At 41.4% G+C, this 22,862-nt stretch overlaps 2 protein-coding genes across 3 annotated transcripts in view; both read right to left on the bottom strand.

Annotated features, from left to right (window-relative positions):
- Positions 1-2,994, bottom strand: part of LOC146980759 (dematin-like) — a 43,604-nt gene extending 40,610 nt beyond the window's left edge. Inside the window, exon 1 of the mRNA XM_085785761.1 lies at positions 2,973-2,994. The gene's annotated coding sequence lies outside the window, so the exon portion shown is untranslated. The remainder of the gene's footprint in view (positions 1-2,972) is intronic.
- A 4,054-nt stretch (positions 2,995-7,048) lies between these two features.
- rsph14 (radial spoke head 14 homolog) lies at positions 7,049-22,265 on the bottom strand. 2 transcript variants are annotated; one of them, XM_085788062.1, is made up of 7 exons: positions 22,086-22,265; positions 18,787-18,889; positions 17,126-17,244; positions 15,319-15,592; positions 9,935-10,071; positions 7,381-7,460; positions 7,049-7,329 (listed from the first exon to the last, which is right to left on the bottom strand). In XM_085788062.1, the coding sequence occupies exons 1-7, from the start codon at positions 22,255-22,257 to the stop codon at positions 7,117-7,119; spliced, it is 1,098 nt and encodes a 365-aa protein (XP_085644188.1). In that variant the 5' UTR covers positions 22,258-22,265; the 3' UTR covers positions 7,049-7,116. The 2 variants fall into 2 exon arrangements, with proteins under 2 accessions (XP_085644188.1, XP_085644187.1); XM_085788061.1 differs by having other exon boundaries at positions 7,049-7,460.
- Between the last annotated feature and the right edge of the window lie 597 nt (positions 22,266-22,862).

Consider the following 22,862-nt stretch of genomic DNA (forward strand, 5'->3'; position numbering starts at 1 on the left):
ACAGACTCATGTTTTCATTCATCAAGAATTAAAGTCAGAGGTTGGAAGACGATCACATACCATCGTAGTTCCCACCATAAACGGAGATTCGGCGGCGTTATTCTCATGACTCGCCACGAAACCGAAAGTAAGGAAACGCTGGTCGGCTCAACCAGCATTTCCACCACCACTAATAATAACAAAATAACCATAGAGACAAAACCATAGATTTATCTAAAATGGACCATTAACAAGTGGTAACGTAGATTCATCCACATTAATATGAGACTTTTTTATAACCAAATAGAAACTCCTCGTTGTCCCTTTAAAAGGTTCAGAGTTGTGATGTCACCATTATAGATTTTCTTGGTTCGATTATTGTCAGAGAAATAATCACGATTATTAAAGGAGACTATGAGACTACATTTCCCATGAGCCTCAGCGTGCACGGTGAAATTCTTGCGAAAACATTTGCCAAGAATGTTTTTATTGATCAAGAACGAAAGTCGGAGGTTGGAAGACGATCAGATACCGTCGTAGCTCCGACCATAAACGATGCCAACTAGCGTAGCGATCCGGCCGCGTTATTCCCATGACCCGCCGGGTTTATTTATGTGTGCGAAACTCACGCCCCTTGCTATAAAAGAATAATTATAAGGCTACGAAAACCAAACAAATTAGATTTTAGAGCGGTTATACACTTATACACGTATATTCATGGGTAGTTTATTCAGATTTTGCCAATAAACCTTGACAATTTTAACACACTGGATCTTTAATGTTGCCCTTTTTCAGTTTTTCGGTTTAGGCCTTTAACATCTGGACCAGGGACAGCGGATGAGAATTAGCTTTACTGGCAAACTCCGGATCTTCACTTTACAGTTTCTTTTAAATACTACTGTTGATTAGTGTTGCACTGTCCCTGTCGAACAAACCAATAAATAAAATAAAATAAAATAAAATAATAAATAAAACAAACAAATGTGTGCTGCCTTCACTGCCACCTGAGATAATCGGGAACTTTCTGTTCGCTCTGATTTTGGAGCAAGACGAAATAACAATTAATTGTGTCATGAAACAGCTTAGAAATAAGGGTCAATACCAGAGAAATATAACCAAGAAATAACTATTGATTGCGTATAGAAATAGCTCAGAAGTATCGGGCAATTGCAAGAAGACTTGGTGGAGAATAATTCTGGCCTTTACCCCAAAAAATTCAAAGCGTGAAATCTTTTTTTGCCTTCATGAAAAACATGACACTGACCGTTATTTCTAGGGTATTTCTAGACATTAGCGGCCTTTTTTTTAATTAAAGGGTTTCCCAAAACTCTTGTTCAAAATACTACTGTAAAACAACACAAAGACTACAGCAGATAGATAGATAGATAGATAGATAGATAGATAGATAGATAGATAGATAGATAGATAGATAGATAGATAGATAGATAGATAGATAGATAGATAGATATTTGTCCATGTCAAATAAACCAATAAATAAAATAAAATAATAAATAAATAAATAAAACAAACGTGTGCTGCCTTCACTGCCACTTTCTGTTCGCTCTGGTTTTGGAGTAAAACTCAGTAACCCTTTAATTTACCGGCCGCTAATTAGCTACGTGATAATGTCAAGAAATAGCCCAGAAATAACAGTCAATTCCATAGTAACGTAGAGAAATATAGACAAGAAATAACGACCTGTCAATTGCAAGAAGACTTGGTGGAAAAAAATTCAAAGCGTCTCTGCCTTTATGAAAAACATGACATTATATTAAACTGTTATTTCTAGTTTATTTCTAGACATTAGCGGCCTGTGAATTACAGGGTTTCCCAAAACTCTTGTTCAAAAGACAAAAATAAAACAGCAGGTAGATAGATAGATAGATAGATAGATAGATAGATAGATAGATAGATAGATAGATAGATAGATAGATAGATAGATAGATAGATAGATAGATAGATAGATAGATAGATTTTAACATATTAACTTGCACCATACCTGATTTATACCTATTGTAATGTATTTTATATGTAATATTGTGTATTTGTTATATTGAAATATGTAATATTGTATATATACTTATAATATCGAGATGTCTAATATTGTATATATGTTATACTGAAATATCTTTGTAAATAGTTTGTAAAAGGCTTTGGCAACAACAGATTTCTGTTCATGCCAATAAAGCTGTTTGAATTGAAAAAAATTGAAATAGAAACATGACATTATATTAAACTGTTATTTCTATTTCTAGACATTAGCAGCCTGTAAATTATAAAGGGTTTCCCAAAACTCTTGTTCAAAAGACAAAAACAACAAAAAGACAACAGCAGGATAGATAGATAGATAGATAGATAGATAGATAGATAGATAGATAGATAGATAGATAGATAGATAGATAGATAGATGTCATGGGGAGGATTTCAGAGAGGAGACCGGCAGATGTTAATACTGAATGAAGGGGGGGTGGGGGGGGGTTGTTACATAAAACCATCCTCCCCTCCTTAATCCATCCCTCCATCCCTCCTCTCCTCTCCTCCTCTCCTCCGCGCGGTGTGTTCACTTTTCCAGCGGCCTCTTACATAATTTGGGAGCATCACCATCATCATCATCATCACCAGCAGCACCTGACTCACTCACTTATCATGACGGGAGGAGGAGAGGAGAAGGAAGAGAGGAGAGGAGGAGAGGAGAAGCTCCGCAGACCGACCGGCTCTCTGCTCTCCCTCTCCCCGGACAAGGTCGCTCGGCAGCCGGGGAGAATCCGGACGGAACTCCCGCTGAAAAACCTCCGACCTCCACCGCATTTTGTGATTTCACCGCAACACGGCAACTTCTAGAAACGACCGCTGTGTGCGTAATGTCTAATGTAATGTAACGTATTGTAATGTAATGTAATGTAACGTAACTCCACCATCAGTAGGCAGGTATAGGCTACTTGTTTGTTTTTAATGGACTCGAACAGAAGCAGAGAGAAGCAGGTGAGTCTTACCTGGTGGTGGTGGTGGTGGTTAGAAACATCCAGCAGCTCTGATCCTCACCGCGCACCGTCCCAAATATAGTCTGAGTCTGAGTGTGTGTGCACGCGTGTGTGTGTGTGTGTGTGTGTGATAACAGCAGTGTGCCTCTCTCTCTCTCTGGATCAGTCCATTTGCAGTAGTGAAAGGGGGGGGCGGGGTTAAAAACATGACAGTGCAACATGGCCATGTGGAAGCTGTGTGAATAAATAACTTGTTTGTTTGACCTGAATTTAAAAAAAAAAAACTGTATTTAAATGAAATAAGATAAAATAAAAATATGAAAAGTCTTGGATTTCTTGTTTTTTTTTTACCTTTATACTGTATGGAAATTTAATACAAACATCTACCTTTATTTTGAAGGAGCTTTAACACAAACAACTACCTTTATTTTGAAGGAGCTTTAACACAAACATCTACCTTTATACTGTATGGAGCTTTAACACAAACATCTACCTTTATTTTGAAGGAGCTTTAACACAAACAACTACCTTTATTTTGAAGGGGCTTTAAAACAAACATCTACCTTTATTTTTGAAGGGGCTTTAACACAAACAACTACCTTTATTTTGAAGGGGCTTTAACACAAACATCTACCTTTATTTTGAAGGAGCTTTAACACAAACATCTACCTTTATTTTGAAGGAGCTTTAACACAAACATCTAGCTTTATTTTGAAGGAGCTTTAACACAAACATCTACCTTTATTTTGAAGGAGCTTTAACACAAACATCTAGCTTTATTTTGAAGGAGCTTTAACACAAACATCTACCTTTATACTGTATGGAGCTTTAACTTGAACTCCTTCGTTCACTGTTTGGTTCTTAAAGTCACGTTTATTCATTTACACATTACTTTTATTATCTTGAAAGTGATAATTGTGATAAAGGAAACATTGTATAGTTTTATAAAAGCAGTGACCTTCCCCCTCCTCCTCCTCCTCCTCCTCCTCCTCTTCATCGCCTGCAGCTCGGTGCATTAGGAGCTGAGTGTGGCTCCCAGATAAAGCTCCGTTATGTGGCTGCGGTGGCCTTAATGTGGCTGAAGTGCAGCTGCTTTCAGATCAGCAGGTCACAGGGAAACTATTCAGCAGCTCCGACGCTGTGAAGGTGACGCTCCACTCTCCACTCGAGCTGCCGAGTGTCGCCCTGCCGAGGTCACCGAGGTCACCGAGGCCTCCGCAGGATCCAACCTGAACTTAAAGGGATACGTCAACATTATTTTTTCCCGTGTCTTACCTCACTCCCGAGTCCATGACCAGCAGATAGACACCACCCTTTCGACTGTGCGTGCAGCAACAAGGGAGATAGAGCTGTATCGCCCGTAATTAGATTAGCTCAAACACTGGAAGTGTATGGGTAGTGTTAGCCTGCCTCCACCTAAAGTCGCTAATTAGTAGGGGTGTGACGATACACTCATCTCACGAGACACAAGATCGGGTTCACGAGATCGAGACGAGACGAGATTTTAAGAAAACTACAATGACAAAATATATGACTGGACCAACAGACTTTTATTTAACCAAGTTGCACATGCATTTTGAAATGTTTTATTGTAACTATTTACATGCATGATGTAAGCATGAGCTTTAAATAATTTTTTTCTTCCACAAATTGAAACTAAAACTAACATTTATAAAAGTTAAAATAAATGAAATAAAATTAAATATTTATTTCTTTTTTTTCCCCTCCCTCCCTCCTACGTCAGATGGTCTAGCGCATATGTTTATTACCGTCACAACGTGACCTGTCCATGTGCCCGTGTGTGTGTGCCAGCGAGAGAGAGAGAGCGTCGCGGCCGCCATAGAGTCGTTAATTAGCGCTGGATGCGCTTGGTTGATAAGTTTCGAACTCAGCTGTGACTGAAAAGCACCTAAACCAAGTCGAACCCTGCTTTACATTTTTTAACATTAAAAAAAAAAAAAATCTTGCGAGACAGATTTTTAACGCGACGAGAAATATCGTCGAGTTTAATCTCGCGAGATCTCGTTGGACGAGATCTCGTCACACCCCTACTAATTAGCTTAGCTCAAACGCTGGAAGTGTATGGGTAGTGTTAGCCTGCCTCCACCTAAAGTCGCTAATTAGCTTAGCTCAAATGCTGGAAGTGTATAGGTAGTGTTAGCCTGCCTCCTACCTAAAGTCGCTAATTAGCTTAGCTCAAACACTGGAAGTGTATGTGTCGTGTTAGCCTGCCCCCTCCTAAAGTTGCTAATTAGCTTAGCTCAAACGCTGGAAGTGTATAGGTAGTGTTAGCCTGCCTCCACCTAAAGTCGCTAATTAGCTTAGCTCAAACACTGGAAGTGTATAGGTAGTGTTAGCCTGCCTCCACCTAAAGTCGCTAATTAGCTTAGCTCAAACACTGGAAGTGTATAGGTAGTGTTAGCCTGCCCCCTCCTAAAGTTGCTAATTAGCTTAGCTCAAACGCTGGAAGTGTATAGGTAGTGTTAGCCTGCCTCCACCTAAAGTCGCTAATTAGCTTAGCTCAAACACTGGAAGTGTATGGGTAGTGTTAGCCTGCCTCCTACCTGAGCCGAAATCAGCAGTCAGAAGCTGATTTCATTTTAGCTCTAAACTCTGTAAATATTTCACTTTATCAACATTTCAAACACGTTTAGGTGAGAAAGTAGCCGTTTAGATCAGCAGTGTGTCGTTAATTTGTCTAAATACCAGCTGTTTACAATTTTGTTCGGACGAATTCAGCGCTACTCAAGCTAGCCGTTGTGACCAACGCACTTCCGGTTACTTTCACAAAATAAAACACCCATTGCCCTTTACATACAGAAAACCATGACGATAGAATTTGTGCTTTTACTTTGAAATAGGAAGCTAAGCTACCCTCGATGTAGCTAGCTTGAACCAAAATAAACCGTCTTTGCTTGAACCCTCCGTTTTGACCGATCTCGTCCCGTTAGCGGCATTTGACCGCTCAAGATGCCTTACCGGAGAGTTTTGTCAGCTCTGAGACGAAGATCGGCCCGCCGGTTTCCGTTTAGAGTTGCTGAAGAGTTTCTCTGATGACTTTAGGTGGAGGCAGGCTAACACTACCCATACACTTCCAGTGTTTGAGCTAAGCTAATTAGCGACTTTAGGTGGAGGCAGGCTAACACTACCCATACACTTCCAGTGTTTGAGCTAAGCTAATTAGCGATTTTAGGTGGAGGCAGGCTAACACTACCTATACACTTCCAGCGTTTGAGCTAAGCTAATTACGGCGATACGGCTCTATCTCCCTTGTTACTGCACGCACAGTGGAAAGGATGGTGTCTATCTGCTGGTCATGGACTCAGGAGTGAGGCAAGGCATGTAAAAAAAAAAAAAAAACAATGTTGGCGTATCCCTTTAAGAAGAAACGCTACAGGAAAAAACACTGTTTTTTCATAGTGGAAAGAAATCACCAAAAGTTAGTCTGACCCATGTCATGTCAGGTATCACTGAAAAATGGTCATTTCCTCCGTATCTGCAAAAAATTGTAAAAGTTCGATTGACAATAACAATCTCTGTAATTTTACAGTCCAAAAGGCCGTTTTCTCAGAAATAGTTTTTCAGACTCTGAGCTAGAAATCTCCACTTCAGCAGCACTTCCAGACACCAAACCTTCCACTTTGATCCCTTTCTATATTCTGAAGGTTTTTACAGAGGGGATTGTTGATATATTATTCACAGCCTCATTTATACAACATTTTATTACTAAAAACATGGAGACATTTCTTTTCTTTTTTTTTAGGGCTGGTGACAGTATTTTCTCATTTACAAAGTGATAAAAAGAGATATCCAGAATCCTCCTCTGTAAAAACTTCTGACTCTAATATGTCAACAAGATAAAACAAGAATTTTGAAAGTAGCTTTATCCATTGTTCAGATTTCTGTTCTGGAAATGTATGAAAATTATTGAAACATAAAATTTGACAAAACTTGTAATACAAAAAACATTTGTCTTAATGTGAGTGATAAACTTGGGAAGTTTCATGGTGATATCTGTTAGTTTAAATTGTATAATGTCTCACCTCAATGCGTTGATTGATTATCAATAATCAATAATATGACACAGATTGATGATAACGTGCATAGTTAGTTGTTTTTTTTAATTTTTATTTTATTCTGGAGGGGTCAGAGGTCATCAGGGCGTCCAGGTGACGACCCTGACGGCGGTCTGAGCCGCGCGCCGGACGTCCCGGTCCTCCTGCGCGTCGCGGCTCCTCCTCTCCAGCAGGGGGAGCTGCTCCAGCAGGAGGCGCCGCCCGTCAGGAGCCTCGGCCAATGAGGTGAGAGCGCGCAGCGAGTACAGGACGAGCGCCTTCCTCCTCCTCCTCCTCTCCTCGTCCTCCTCCTCCTGCTCCTGCTCCTCCTCCTTCTCCTCCTGCTCCTTCTCCTCCTTCTCCTTCTCCTTCTCCTCCTGCGTCTCCTTGGACACCAGGTGGAGGAGGACAGGGACGACGTCCAGGTCCAGACACCGCTCTTTACCTGCAGGAGGGGGGGGGGAGCCAGTTGAAGGTCAGGTGGGCGGAGTCAGCTGAGTCACTGCTCTGAAAACACCTGGTTGGTTGTATCGAGTGTGAACTGAACTCAACTACAACTCCCAAGATGCATTTCACCGATACAAATACAACCAGAGCTCCAGACTCAACTAAACGTTGTAATTCGAGAGAGGGGGGTGGATAGATAAAAAGAAGTAGACAGATAGAGATAGAGAAGGGTAGATAGAAAGAAAGAAAGAAAGAAAGAAAGAAAGAAAGAAAGAAAGAAAGAAAGAAAGAAAGAAAGAAAGAAAGAAGTAAAAAGACAGAACGGTGGTAGAAAGAAAGAAGTAAAAAAAGACAGAGAAAGGGGTAGAAAGGAAGGAAGAAAGAAAGAAGGGTTGAAAGAAAGAAAGAAAGAACGGTGGTAGAAAGAAAGAAGTAAAAAGACAGAGAAAGGGGGTAGAAAGAAAGAAAGAAAGAAAGAAAGAAAGAAAAAAGACAGAGAAAGAAAGAAAGAAAGAAAGAAAGAAAGAAAGAAAGAAATGGATGGATAGATGAAAAGAGGTAGACAGATAGAGATAGAGAAGGGTAGAAAGAAAGAAACAAAACTGAATTCAACTACAACTCCCAAGATGCATTTCACCGATACAAATACAATCAGAGCTCCAGACTCAACCTAACGTTGTAATTCGAGAGAGGGGGGTGGATAGATAAAAAAAAGATAGATAAAAAGAGGTAGACAGATAGAGATAGAGAAGGCTAGATAGAAAGAAAGAAACAGAGAGAGAGGGAAAGAAAGAAAGAAAGAAAGTAGAAGTAAAAAGACAGAATGGTGGTAGAAAGAAAGAAGTAAAAAAGACAGAGAAAGGGGTAGAAAGAAAGAAAGAAAGAAAGAAAGAAAGAAAGAAAGAAAGAAAGAAAGAAAGAAAGAAAGAAAGAAAGAAAGAAAGAAAGAAGTAAAAAGACAAAGGGGGTAGAAAGGAAGATGGAAAGAAAGAAAGAAAGAAAGAAAAAAGACAGAGAAAGGAAGATGAAAAGAAAGAAAGAAAGAAAGAAATGGATGGATAGATGAAAAGAGGTAGACAGATAGAGATAGAGAAGGGTAGACAGAGAAAGGGGTAGAAAGAAAGAAAGAAAGAAAGAAAGAAAGAAAGAAAGAAAGAAAGAAAGAAGTAAAAAGACAAAGGGGGTAGAAAGGAAGAAAGAAAGAAAGAAAGAAAGAAAGAAAGAAAGAAAGAAAGAAAGAAAGAAAGAAAGAAAGAAATGGATGGATAGATGAAAAGAGGTAGACAGATAGAGATAGAGAAGGGTAGAAAGAAAGAGAAACAGAGAGAGAGGGGTAGAAAGAAAGAAACAAAGAAAGAAAGAATGAAGGAAGTAAAAAGACAGAATGGTGGTAGAAAGAACGAAGTAAAAAGACAGAGAAAGGGGGTAGACAGGAAGATGGAGTGTGTGGTCATGTGATCAATGGCAGCCTTAATACTTCATATGAGGCGTCGCCCCGTTAAACATATTTCTGTTTGCCAGCTTTGTGTCCATGCAGACGCAGTAAACTATCCATGCCTGTGTAAAACAATGCATTGGGATGAAGCGTTATAATCACCAAGAAAAGCTAAATGATTACATGCATATTTAGCCATGAATTATGGAGGACCACAGGGGACACATTAATTAAAAAGAGGAATTTCAAAAAGAATTTGCAAAAGCAACATTAAAGCGCCAGTATGTAACTTTTTTGGCTTTTTATCAGCAAAAATCAAACATGTCTTTCATAAATCCGTATTTGACTGAAGGTGAATCACAGCTGCATCCAAAGTAAAGCTTTCTGGTTCCTTAGAATGAGTTGTTACAAGTCGTTACAAATACATAAGTGGGCGACGCACCGAACCGAGGCGGCCATGTTGCATCGTGACCGTAGGTAACCACGGAAACTGAGCGGAGCTGTGGGCTCGGCCTGTTAAAACTGTCACCACTGTGTAGTGTGAGGAAGGACGGAGGCACTGGTGTTGCATTCAGGTGCAGTCAGGCAGACGGCCGTCGGCAAACCAACCGGATGTTATTTTACTCCACCAGAGAAAGACGGTAAAACAATACCACATCACCATGACAACATGTTGTCACGCCTGTATTGTTTTGACCACTTGTTTACATAGACGCTTGTTTATCCTGTTACATGCAGCGTCTGTTGTCTGTCTGACGTCTGCCCCATTTCACCTGAATGCAACATCAAGAATACGTTCAGATATGCAACCGCACCGCTAGATGGGGGGAATTCCTACACATTATACCTTTAAAGGGACAGTATGTAACTTATTTGGCTTTTTTTTGGAATCAAATATCGCTTTCATAAATACGTATTTACCGAAGTCTAATCACAACCGCATACAAATTAAAGTGGCCGGTGCCATGTTGCCATCTTTAACAGACTTCACAGATTGTGTGTGTTTATGGTATTGCAGTGTGTGAGTGTGTGAGTACCCGTGGTGATGATGACAGCGTTCATGAGGACTCCTGCGGCGTTGGCCTGAACCTCGATGTCTTGGTCCTGCAGCAGCTCGACCACGACAGGAAGCACCGTCTCCTCGCACACCTGCCGCTTCCCGCTCTCAGGAACGCTGACGATGACAAAACAACCAATGAGCTGCAGTTCCTCTCCTGACCGACAGACCTTTGACAGCTGAAAGCGCGACGCATTCTGGGTAAAGACGGCATTGAGAACGAATACGAATCTCCTTGTTGTTTACAACTACTTCTGGGTAGAAAACCAGCATGAGAACAATAGTGACGGACGAGAGTTTCACTATATCTAATTTTTCATGTCACTATATCACCGTTTAGACTAATCTGATGTTTGTAAAGTCTATAAAACCAATGATTGGACAAACATTACTATTTCTGTGCGCATGTTTTTGTAATGAGTCATGGTTATCATAGATTAGCTGGGCTAACGGTTAGCTACCTGTTTAACTTTAATAACTCAGTGACTCAATAAACGCTCCATGAAAAAATATTTTCTCCAGCGGATATCTGAGTTCCAACATGACTGAGCTAACTGGAGTAGTTTCATGTCGTGTCCCACAACGGGAGGGTTTTAACAGCTGACGTCCTGGTGTTAGCTTAGCTACCGCCGTTAGCTTAGCTACCACCGTTAGCTTAGCCAGAGAATTTCTAATATTGAGGAGAAGTGCCACTCTCGTCCAACTTCCGGGTTTTCGGAACACGTCTCTGTCCATGTGGGGGCGCTCGCAGGCGAGTGCAGAATGAATGGGAGTCAATGGGAGTACACCCCTAAAAATCCACTTTTCTCTGGAAATAATTTTTGTCAAGTAATTTGAATATTATTATCAAAAGGGGGAAGCAATAAAATGCACTTGGCTGAATATTGGATTTTTTAAGTTCACTTTTCTGTTCTAAAAAGCTGTTCAAAAAACATGATGACGTCACAGACAAGAGGTGCTGCTTTACGGTAATTTCTGAGTCACCTCAGAGCACGATGACAGCCCGTCCAGCCCGTCTACGGAACCGCGGACTGTAACCATGTTATATAATATAACATAATACAAAATAAAATAAAAACATTTAATGCAGACGATCGGTTCATTGTCAAACATTTATTTATTTATGTAAATGTGGTGAACGTAGGAGGCTACAGAGCCCCCAGGCAGCGCTGCTCTCTGTCCAATACACACATGAAGCTTCACTTTGCATTCAAACAATAAACTAATGCTACTGCTACAAAAATTTCATCAATGAGACCAACATTTATCTCCTAAAAAGAATTTAACCAGCCGGTGGTAAACCTCTAAAAACCAACGGGTAAGTTAATTAGCGACCGTTTTCTCCGCCGGGATCAACGACAGAGGTAGGCCGACCGAGCACGTCAGCAGACCGGCTGTTGCCGCTGTGATGTCCCGGTCATTGCTCCACAGGTGGAGCTTCACTTCTCCGAAAACATCGGAGCAGACTTCTAAACAGCCGTTATTTGGATAAACTGACCGCATATTGGGAGACTAAACAGTTACTTTCTCGCTTGAAAAAATATTAAAAGTCAATAAAGTGCATAATAACAGCGTTACAGAAGGAAATAAAACAGCTTTTCGCCCGTTTTACAGCTATTGTGTCATCAGGTGGGATCTCTGGTCGTAAATAGTCGCAAGTCCGTCACTGACCAATCAGCATTCATTAGCAGAATGCTAGCGTTTTATGGGCAACAACAGCCCAACCTGTAGGAAATCGAAAGGACAAAACTTCTCAACAATTTCACTTTTAATCTATAATCCATATTGATCTAGCAGAAAATACAACAATATTTGCGATTTTTTGACTATTACCAGGTGCAAGGGACAAATTTAGCCTTCTAGCTCCATAGGGTCCCATTCATTCGGCACTGCACTCCTAGTGGAATTCTGGTGGAACTGCAACCAAGCAGAGATGGGGACTCGAGTCACTGTGACTTGGACTCGAGTCGACTCGAGTCGCCTTTTTGATGCGACTTGACTTGACTTGACAAAAAATAAAAGACTTGCGACTTGACTCGGACTTGAAGGTTAAAGACTCGGGACTTGACTTGACTTGAGGCACGATGACTTGAATGACTTGAATGACCAGCCGCCACCGCTGAATTTTTCACCGGCACGGCACCAGCTCAGTCGGTGTTTTGTTTTTTTTTTCCCAGACTTTTTATGCACTTATTTTGAAAGGAGCGCTGGAGAGAGAGAGGGAGGGGGAGAGAGTGAGAGAGGGGTTTGGTACGGAGGGGCCTCCAGGGTCGCTGCAGCGGGCGTGCTACATGGATCTATTATAATATAATACATCCATGGCGTGCTATGACGCTCGCAGCTCAGTGTTTTTAAACGGAGATTTCATCCGGAGTTTCAGTGACGGTGAGCAGCCTGACGCTGCTTCATTAGAGTCGGGACAAACGCACAGTAACCAATAGACCTAACAGTCACCTGTTACCAGCGTTACCATAGCGAGAAGCTAACGTGTCCTTTTTAAAAAATTTAAAAATCTCCTCTCCTTCACCCTCACGTTCTCACTGCTGCAGAATCTGCAGTGACTACACAGCTGTTTGCCTGTCAGTTAGCATCCAGGAATGTTTCAATGTTACACATTCTTTGACTTTTGAATATAAAATATCAAATTAATATCTAACTACTTGGTATGAGTGCAGGCTGAGAATGGTGTTGTCATGATAGAATATAGCTAATAGATTTTCTATTCTATTCTATTGATGTAGTAGGAGTTAACCTTTTGTGATCAGATCAGGTATGAAGAGGCTCATTAATGCATTATAAGACATGATAAGACATGAGACATAATAGATGTTCTATTCTATTCTATTCTATTCTATTCTAATATATTGTCTTCACTTTATTTAGATCAGATTCTGCGGGTGAAATTGCAATAATAAGGTGACTTGACTTGGACTTGACTTGACATAACCTGTGACTTGACTTGACTTGACTTGCCCAAAGAAAAATGACTTGGGACTTACTTGAGACTTGAAGGTTAAGACTTGAGACTTACTTGAGACTTTCACATGTGTGACTTGGTCCCATCTCTGCAACCAAGTTCGATACAATGAGGCTAATGGAGAGTGGCTTAGCTACTGTTAGTTTAGCTACCGTTAGCTTAGCTGCTGCCGTTAGCTGTCCCTGTCAGCTGCAGCCACTGATGCTTTCTAGACACCGTGATTCCCCCAAACTGAATAAATACAACACATAGCAACACAAAACACACACACAGAAATAGTAATGTTTCTTCAATCATTTCAGATTTGTCTAAACGGTGATAGGGCGTGAAAAACATGATATATAGCTAAACTCTCGTTCGTTACTACTGTTCTCATTCAAATTACGTGCTGGTTTTCTACCCGGATCATCGGGCATCAGGTTTTTTTTTCCTCAGCCAGATCACACTAGTCCACTTCATGCAGCACTACAGACACGGTGATCAACGGACTAGTGCTGCGGATTTCTCATTCCCCACCTGTTTGATTCAGAGTGTAACGGGATGATGAATGAAAGGGCAACATGAAGACAGATAAAATTCTGCTCGTATCAGCTCTATATCGCGCACTGGGCTGATTTTATATTATTATAGCCTATAGACCGAATCGCCTTGTTGTTTACATTCTACTTCCGGGTAGAAAACCAGCACGTAATTTGAATGAGATCAATAGTAACGAACGAGAGTTTAGCTATATATCTCATATTTTTCACGCCCTATCACCGTTTAGACAAATCTGAAATGATTGAAGAAACATCACTATTTCTGTGTGTGTGTTTTGTGTTGCTATGTGTTGTATTTATTCAGTTTGGGGGGAATCACGGTGTCTAGAAAGCATCAGTGGCTCAGCTGACAGGGACAGCTAACGGTAGCTAAGCTAACGGCGGTAGCTAAGCTAACACCAGGACGTCAGCTGTTAAAACCCTCCCGTTGTGGGACACGACATGAAACTACTCCAGTTAGCTCAGTCATGTTGGAACTCAGATATCCGCTGGAGAAAATATTTTTTCATGGAGCGTTTATTGAGTCACTGAGTTATTAAAGTTAAACAGGTAGCTAACCGTTAGCCCGGCTAATCTATGATAACCATGACTAATTACAAAAATGTGCACACGTAAATAGTAATGTTTGTCCAATCATTGGTTTTATAAACTTTACAAACATCAGATTAGTCTAAACGACGATATAGTGACGTGAAAAAGTAGATATATATAGAGAAACTCTCGTCCGTCACTATTGTTCGAATGCTGGTTTTCTACCCGGAAGTAGTTGTAAACAACAAGGTGATTCGTCCTATATCATTATCACATATCATTGAGGTTTCAATTTGTCCAATCAGACTGACCGTATGTATTCAACCAAGACCAAACTCAATGTAATTTTGCGTTTACACCAAGGGGGCAGTTGTCGGTCTGAGAAGTGAAGCTCACTTCCGCGTTCAAAAAGCTGCAATCCCCTCGGCTTCCTCTGGGGGCTGGCTCCAGAAGGGAGCAACTCCATTTGAGCCCCATGTTAAAATAGCCGTTTTTACAGCTTAAACAAACATATTTACAGCCTGGTACATTTTATTTTTTTGGTCTCAACCGATAGTTTCTACCCCCGCACACACTCTGAGGGGGGTGAATTTTTTTTAAACTCTACTGTTTTACTATTATTAGGTTTAAAGTTCTGGCCAATCAGGGCGCGGAAACGTTGAGTGACAGGTCCGGTGACCGCTGCTTCGAGGCCAGTGGGCGGGCCCTCGGCCGGCCAACGGCCGCACCGCTCCAAATATGGCAAGTAGAATCCAACATGGCGCGGTTCAAACCCCCGTAGCAGCGGCACAAAACAGACTCCCCCAAACCAATGGGGGACGTCACGGTGCTACGTCCATTCTTTTTACAGTCTATGGTTTACACCAAGTGTCAGAATTTCCAAAAGCCGCACATTCCCATAATGCCTTGCGCCGCATTAGGCTGTTTACGTCACAGTAGCAGGCTCTATCCACCTTTTTCCGAACGTCAAAAACGTAGCCTGTTTTGCCGGTATTGGAATGTTATGTTTACGTTTCCATGGTTTCAGTAGCCGCGGTAAATGCATGGATTTTTTTTTTTTTTTTTCCCCAATGAAAATCTGTAAAACGCATGGATCATCACAGCAGCTTTTAACAGTGGATATCACACAAATTGACATCTGTGTTAAAAGCCAGCGTTAATAGATCCATGCGTTTACCGCAACTATGACAACGCCTGAAAACCATGGAAACGTAAACGTAAAATTCCACCAAACCGGCAAACCGGAAGCCAGTTTTGACCATAGATGACGTTCGGAAACTTGTGGATAGAGGTTAGGTGAGGCGTCACCTGACCTACCTGAGCGCCAACATGGCCGCCGCCGCCTCTCTGCGGATGTTCGGGGAGCGATGTGAGAGTTTTTGTCCCAGCAGCGAGACGCCGTCGCAGGCCAGCGCCGGCAGAGCGTCGAGCCGGGAGCAGCAGGAGACGGTGGAGAGGAGCAGCACCTCCTCCTCCTCCTCCTCATCCTCCTCCTCCTCCTCACCTCCTCCTCCAGCAGCAGCAGCAGCAGCAGTCTGCTCTCGGAGCTTCAGCATCAGTTTAGGAACCAGAGTCAGGAGAGACTGAGCACCTGGACACACACACACGTTTCTTAAAGGTCCCATGATGCTGTTTTCACACAGGTCTAACTGGTCCAACTACTGTATTACTAGCGTGTCGCCATCAAATCAATCTGTGGTTCCAAATCTCAGCAATCTAAAAAAGACAGAGAAGGGGGGTAGAAAGGAAGAAAGAAAGAAAGAAAGAAGAAAGTAAAAAGACAGAGAAAGGTGGAGAAAGAAAGAAAGAAGACAGAGAAAGGGGGTAGAAAGGAAGAAAGAAAGAGAGAGAGAGGGGGTAGGTAGAATGAAAGAAAGAAAGAAAGAAAAAGACAGAGAAATGTGGTAGAAAGAAAGACAGAAAAAAGGGAAAGAAAGAAAGAAAGAAAGAAAGAAAGAAAGAAAGAAAGAAAGAAAGAAAGAAAGAAAGAGGGGGTGGATCGATAGATAGAGATAAAGAATGGTAGAGGGGTAGAAAGAAAGAAAGAAAGAAAGAAAGAAAGAAAGAAGTAAAAAGACAGAGAAAGATGGTCGAAAGAGAGAAGTAAAAAGACAGAAAAGGGGTAGAAAGGAAGGAAGAGATAGGGAGAGAGGAGTAGAAAGAAAGAAAGAAAGAAAGAAAGAGAGAAAGAAAGAGAGAGAGAGGGGGACGGATAGATAGAAAGAGGTAGATAGTTAGAGATAGAGAAAGGTAGAAGGAAAGAAAGAAAGAAAGAAGTAAAAGGACAGAGAAAGGGGATAGAAAGGAAGAAAGAAAGAGATAGAGAGAGAGGAGTAGAAAGAAAGAAACAGAGAGAGGGGGATGGATAGATAGATAGAGATACAGAAGGGTAGAAAGAAAGAAATAAAGAAAGAAGTAAAAAGACAGAGAAAGGGGGTAGAAAGAAAGAAAGAAAGAAAGAAAGAAAGAAAGAAAGAAAGAAAGAAAGAAAGAAAGAAAGAAAGAAAGAAAGAAAGAGGGGGTGGATCGATAGATAGAGATAAAGAATGGTAGAGGGGTAGAAAGAAAGAAAGAAAGAAAGAAAGAAAGAAAGAAAGAAGTAAAAAGACAGAGAAAGATGGTCGAAAGAGAGAAGTAAAAAGACAGAAAAGGGGTAGAAAGGAAGGAAGAGATAGGGAGAGAGGAGTAGAAAGAAAGAAAGAAAGAAAGAGAGAAAGAAAGAGAGAGAGAGGGGGACGGATAGATAGAAAGAGGTAGATAGTTAGAGATAGAGAAAGGTAGAAGGAAAGAAAGAAAGAAAGAAAGAAGTAAAAGGACAGAGAAAGGGGATAGAAAGGAAGAAAGAAAGAGATAGAGAGAGAGGAGTAGAAAGAAAGAAACAGAGAGAGGGGGATGGATAGATAGATAGAGATACAGAAGGGTAGAAAGAAAGAAATAAAGAAAGAAGTAAAAAGACAGAGAAAGGGGGTAGAAAGAAAGAAAGAAAGAAAGAAAGAAAGAAAGAAAGAAAGAAAGAAAGAAAGAAAGAAAGAAAGAGACGTTTTTGTGTGAACCTTGAAATGCAAATCAGACGTGTGAACCAGGTCTGAACTGTCCCTTTAAGGAACATGAGGTAGCTACAGACCTGCCGGCAGCCGGACGAGACGGTTCAACACTCGGTGGACGTTTCTCCTGCAGGAGGACGAGGAGTCGTCCAACAGCTGAGACAGAGGAGGAAGGAGGGAGGAGGAGAGGAGGGCCTGTCTGAGGGAGGAGAAGAACAGAGACTCTGAAGATAGACAGACAGACAGATAGATAGATAGATAGATAGATAGACAGACAGACAGACAGACAGATAGATAGATAGATAGATAGATAGATAGATAGATAGATAGATAGATAGATAGATAGATAGACAGACAGACAGACAGACAGACAGACAGACAGACAGACAGACAGACAGACAGACAGACAGACAGACAGACAGACAGACAGACAGACAGACAGACAGACAGACAGACAGACAGACAGACAGATAGATAGATAGATAGATAGATAGATAGACAGACAGATAGACAGATAGATAGACAGATAGACAGAGATAGATAGACAGATAGATAGATAGATAGATAGATAGATAGATAGATAGATAGATAGATAGATAGATAGATAGATAGATAGATAGATAGATAGATAGATACCGTATAGATAGATAGACAGACAGACAGATAGATAGACAGATAGACAGAGATAGATAGACAGATAGATAGATAGATAGATAGATAGATAGATAGATACCGTATTTCCTCTAATAGAGGCCGAGGCCTTTATTTACTTTAGCTGCCCAGGGGAACCGGCCTGTATTGGAGACCGGCTTATATTTGAGAGAGGCTATTATTTCTTCCTCTGTTTCATGCTGGTGCTCAAATTTGACAGTTACCGTGCTCAGTTTTCATTCTGCCTACAATTAATTATATTTTTTTACACATTACTGTAGCAGGTACCGCAACAGCAGCGATCAGCTGGACAGGATTAGGCTAATAAACGCTGGAGCACAAGTGGTCAGAATGAATGACCATGAATGACCATGAATGCCGTTAATGCAGTTTTGTCACAGATCGGGTAGCGTCGCAAATCGGGTAGTGACACGCCATGCTGCTAAAGCTCTCTTCGGTCGAGTTGTCAGTGACTGTTTCCTTGAAGCGTGGGTTCATGTGGCACTTCAGATCTAGCTACTGCCATCTGCTGGCACTTGTGGGTTACTGCATCCGTGTTTGGCCGCCTGAGACCAGTGCATCCACAGTGACTGAAATTCAGGTTTTTTCTGTTTGTTTGTTTTTTTCCCATTGACCCGGCCTGTATTTGGGGCCGGCCTTTATTTGTTCGTGTAAACCACGCCCCCGGCCATTATAACAGACCCGGCTATTAAATAGATACCGGCTACTATTAGAGGAAATACGGTAGATAGATAGATAGATAGATAGATAGATAGATAGATAGATAGATAGATAGATAGATAGATAGATAGATAGATAGATAGATAGATAGATAGATAGATAGATAGATAGATAGATAGACAGACAGACAGACAGATAGATAGACAGATAGACAGAGATAGATAGACAGATAGATAGATAGATAGATAGATAGATAGATAGATAGATAGATAGATAGATAGATAGATAGATAGACAGACAGATAGACAGATAGATAGACAGATAGACAGAGATAGATAGATAGATAGATAGATAGATAGATAGATAGATAGATAGATAGATAGATAGATAGATAGATAGATAGATCTACCTGCCGATGCTGTGAGCCGTCAGCAGGTGAAGCAGCTCACAGGTTTTCGCCCTGACTGACGGATCTTCATCTGTCAACAAAACCTTCAGCTGCTCCAGAAAACCTGCAGAACAAGAACAAGTCAGAAAAGTTACGTTTTTTGTTTCAGATTACAGTGAACGCATCATTTATTCCAGAAGTTTAAAGGTATAATATATAGGAGTTCTCCCCATCTAGCGGTGCGGTTGCATATCTGAACGTATTCTTGATGTTGCAATCACATGAAATCAGGCAGACGTCAGACAGACAACAGACGCTGCATGTAACAGGATAAACAAGCCTCTATGTAAACAAGTGGTCGGCCAGCACGAGGCAAAACAATACAGGCGTGACAACATGTTGTAATGGTTTACCGTTGAGTAAAACAACATCCAGTTGGTTTGCCGACGGCCGTCTGCCTGACTGCACCTGAATGCAACACCAGTGCCTCCGTCCTTCCTCACACAGTGGTGACAGTTTTAACAGGCCGAGCCCACAGCTCTGCTCAGTTTCCGTGGTTACCTACGGTCATGCTGACACTCAACGTAAAAAAAAAAAAATGACGATGCAACATGGCCGCCTCGGTTCGGTGCGCCGCCCACTTATGTATTTGTAACAACTCATTATAAGGAACCAGAAAGCTTTCATTTGTATGTGGGTGTGATTCCACTTCAGTGAAATATGTTTATGAAAGACATGTTTGATTTTTGCTGATAAAAAGCCAAATAAGTTACATACTGGGGCTTTAAAGGTATAATATGTAGGAATTCCCCCCATCTAGGTGCGGTTGCATATCGGAAAGTATTCTTGATGTTGCATTCACATGATATCAGGCAGACGCTGCATGTAACAGGATAAACAAGCCGCTATGTAAACAAGTAGTCCGCCAGCACGAGGCAAAACAATACAGGCGTGAGAGATGTCTTATTGTTTACCTGACCCACGTTTTACCGTCGACTAGTAAAGCAACATCTGGTTGGTTTGCCACGGCCGTCTGCCTGACTGCACCTGAATGCAACACCAGTGCCTCCGTCCTTCCTCGCACTACACAGTGGTGACAGTTTTAACAGGCGCTACCTGGAAAACTTTCTCCTCGCCCACTTTAACGACTTGTAACAACTCATTCTAAGGTGGGTCATTATCAAAATACGGTGAAAAACATGTCCCTGCACTTTCCAGACACATAAATGCTTGAAAATTTAAAAAGATCATCCACATTAAACCAAAATTATGTAATTTAAAACCATTTTAAATGATGATGATAATTTCAGTTTATATATTTACTGTTTTGTTTTATTTTTTTCAGTTTTAATTTCCTTTGTACCTAAAAAAACACTTGTCCCACTGCCATGGTTCAACGCTATTGGACAGTGTAAAAATATTTCTTTTTTTGTTTAAAAAAAAAAAAGTGGTCAATAATGAGCAAACACTGGGCTTAATATATGAATAAAATTAAATCTAAATTGGCTGTTTAATAATAAAAATATTTTTAAAAGAATTCTGTCCTTCGATTTGGTGTCATTGGTGTTACTGGTGTCACAGACCATTATTTTGAAAGGTTAAGAATATGTAAGAGAACTCCCAAGGTCAGAAAGAAAAAGAAGAAAAAGAGCCATTTAAGCCAATACATTGTGAGTGTCTCTTTCATGAGTAAAAAGTAAGATATTTCCAATTAAAATGTCATTTTTCAATGTGGTTCTTTTTTTGTATCATTGGTGTTACTTTGATTTGCGCTATAATGAAATATTTTTATGGAAAAAAAACAGTTTAATAAGTATAATTTATAGATTTTAAGGTGCTAACTCATGCTGGCTTTGAGCTAGCTTGGACACTATTTTGTGTAATTAGCCTTTTATAGATATTTGTCATTGGTGGAAAACTAAATACGTTTGATAGATGAAAAAAAAAAGAAAAATATTATAGTTGTCCATTATAGTTGGTAACATGGTCAACATGCTAATAAATAGTTCCCACTAAATTAAATTTGTGAAAACTGAATTAAAATTTTTTACTTTTTTGACTCGGAAAATCACCGTATTTTGATAATGACCCAGGTACCAGAAAGCTTTCATTTGTATGCGGGTGTGATTCGACATAAATAGGTATTTATGAAAGACATATTGGATTATTGCTAATAAAAAGCCAAATAAGTTACACACTGGGGCTTTAAACAGCAGTAAACAGGTGAACTTGACCCATAGATGGACTGACTGTCAGCATATCCAGGCACGTGCACACATAGGGCCCAAAGGGTGCTTGAGCCCCTGCCCTTTTTGCCTCGTATTAAAAAGTGCCCTTTTTGTTTTATGTTTTTTTTTTCTTCAATAAATGCATTCCTGTTGTGCATGAGGATGTAAACAACCGCGCTGTAAAAATGCCACAGTTATCTACCGTACGCATTTCCTTGTAATACACACGGTAGGCTACTGTGTGTAAGTTGGTGTGTGTGTTGTCCGCTGCTGCTCCGCTCTGTCCCTCAGTGAGGGGCGGGGGGGGGGGCTGCCCTGCGGTGCGCGCTCCCTCACATGCACGTCCAGAGAGAGAGAGAGAGAGAGAAGTAGAAGCTGCTGCCTCGTCGATAACTCTGTGTGTGTTGCACATAGATGAGACGTGACAGTGGAGCGACTTGTGTCGAATCTTGTGAGTTATAAATCCACCAACATAACTTCCTTGTCGGTTCTGACAAGTCGCCGTCCACTTATTCAACAGCTTAACATGAGTCATATTTCAGAAAAGCGCCCATTTGTGTTTGTTTAGCTAACTGCTTGTTAAGAGTTAAGCCCCACCCCGTCCTCTGTCTAACATCACCTGAATGTAGTGAACAACAGCAGCAACAGGAGGAATCACTCACTCACACTATTGCTGCTGTTCTGAAACATGCACAGTAGCAGTCACAGTAGTCATTTCTTGGTTTTGTGTTGTAGCCTGTAGGCTTAGCCTACTTCTATTTTGCACTTGCACTCACATGATTTTTTTTTCCTGCAAGCCATGTTAATGTGCACCCAATACCATATTAGCCTTAGCCTACCAGTTCAGAAGTCATGACTCTGTTTCGGGAAGTTGGGAAATTGGTCCAGTGTGTTGACTGCAGTCCTGAAGGCGTGCAGGCTTTCTCTACCGACTAAATAGTAACTGTAATTTATTTTTATTTATTTATTTTGATATTAAGGCCCGAAAAAATTGTAGGCTACATACTGCCCTTTTCTGATGTTGAGCCCCTGCCCCTCTATAGTTATGTGCACGTCCCTGAGCATATCTCTATGAAGTTGAAGTTGACCGACCTCCGTTGACGGTCTCGTAGAGCCGCTCCGGGTCGTGGACCAGGTCGCAGAGAGACGCCAGAGCCCGCAGCCTGGTGCCGCCGCTCGGCTGCAGCTGCTCGAACAGCCGCGGCACCGCCCGCCGGCCGAAGGCCACCGGGGCCCGGCTCGAGTCCACCAGAGCTGCCGCCATGGAGCCGAGGAGAGAGACCAGATAGAAACCAGGTAGAAACCAGCAGGAGAGAACCGAGCCGAGCCGAGCCGAGCCGGACCAGACCGGACTAGATGGTGAAGCGGCGGCTTGTTGCGGCTTGAGTCCGGGCTGAACTCCTAGCAACCGTTGCCTGGCGACAGCATGTAAACAACAGTAGCGACGATGCTGCGTTTCCGGGTCTGTGGGAAAGAAGAGTTTCTAAACTGTTTTTAACCCTCCTGTTGTCAATCTGTTCCCTCCCTCCATCCTTCCTTCTTTCCACAATCCCTTTCCCCTTCCTTCTTTCTCTTCTTCCTTCCTTATTCTTTCTTGAATGAATCTGTTCCCTCCCTCCATCTTTCTTTCCTTCCCTTTTCCCTTCCTTCTTTCCACAATCCTTTTTTCCTTCCTTCCCTTCGTCCTTACTTCCTTCTTCCTATATGACCCAATCTCTTCCCTCCCTCCATCTTTCTTTCCTTCCTTCTTTCCACAATCCTTTTTTCCTTCCTTCATTTCGTCCTTACTTCCTTTATGACCCAATCTCTTCCCTCCCTCCTTCTATCTTTCCTTCCTTTTTCCTTTCTTCTTTCTTCCCATTTTTCCCT

Source organism: Trachurus japonicus, chromosome 9 (genome assembly GCF_045865225.1).
Source record: "Trachurus japonicus isolate A0001 chromosome 9, Traja_1.0".
NCBI classification, from domain to species: domain Eukaryota; kingdom Metazoa; phylum Chordata; class Actinopteri; order Carangiformes; family Carangidae; genus Trachurus; species Trachurus japonicus.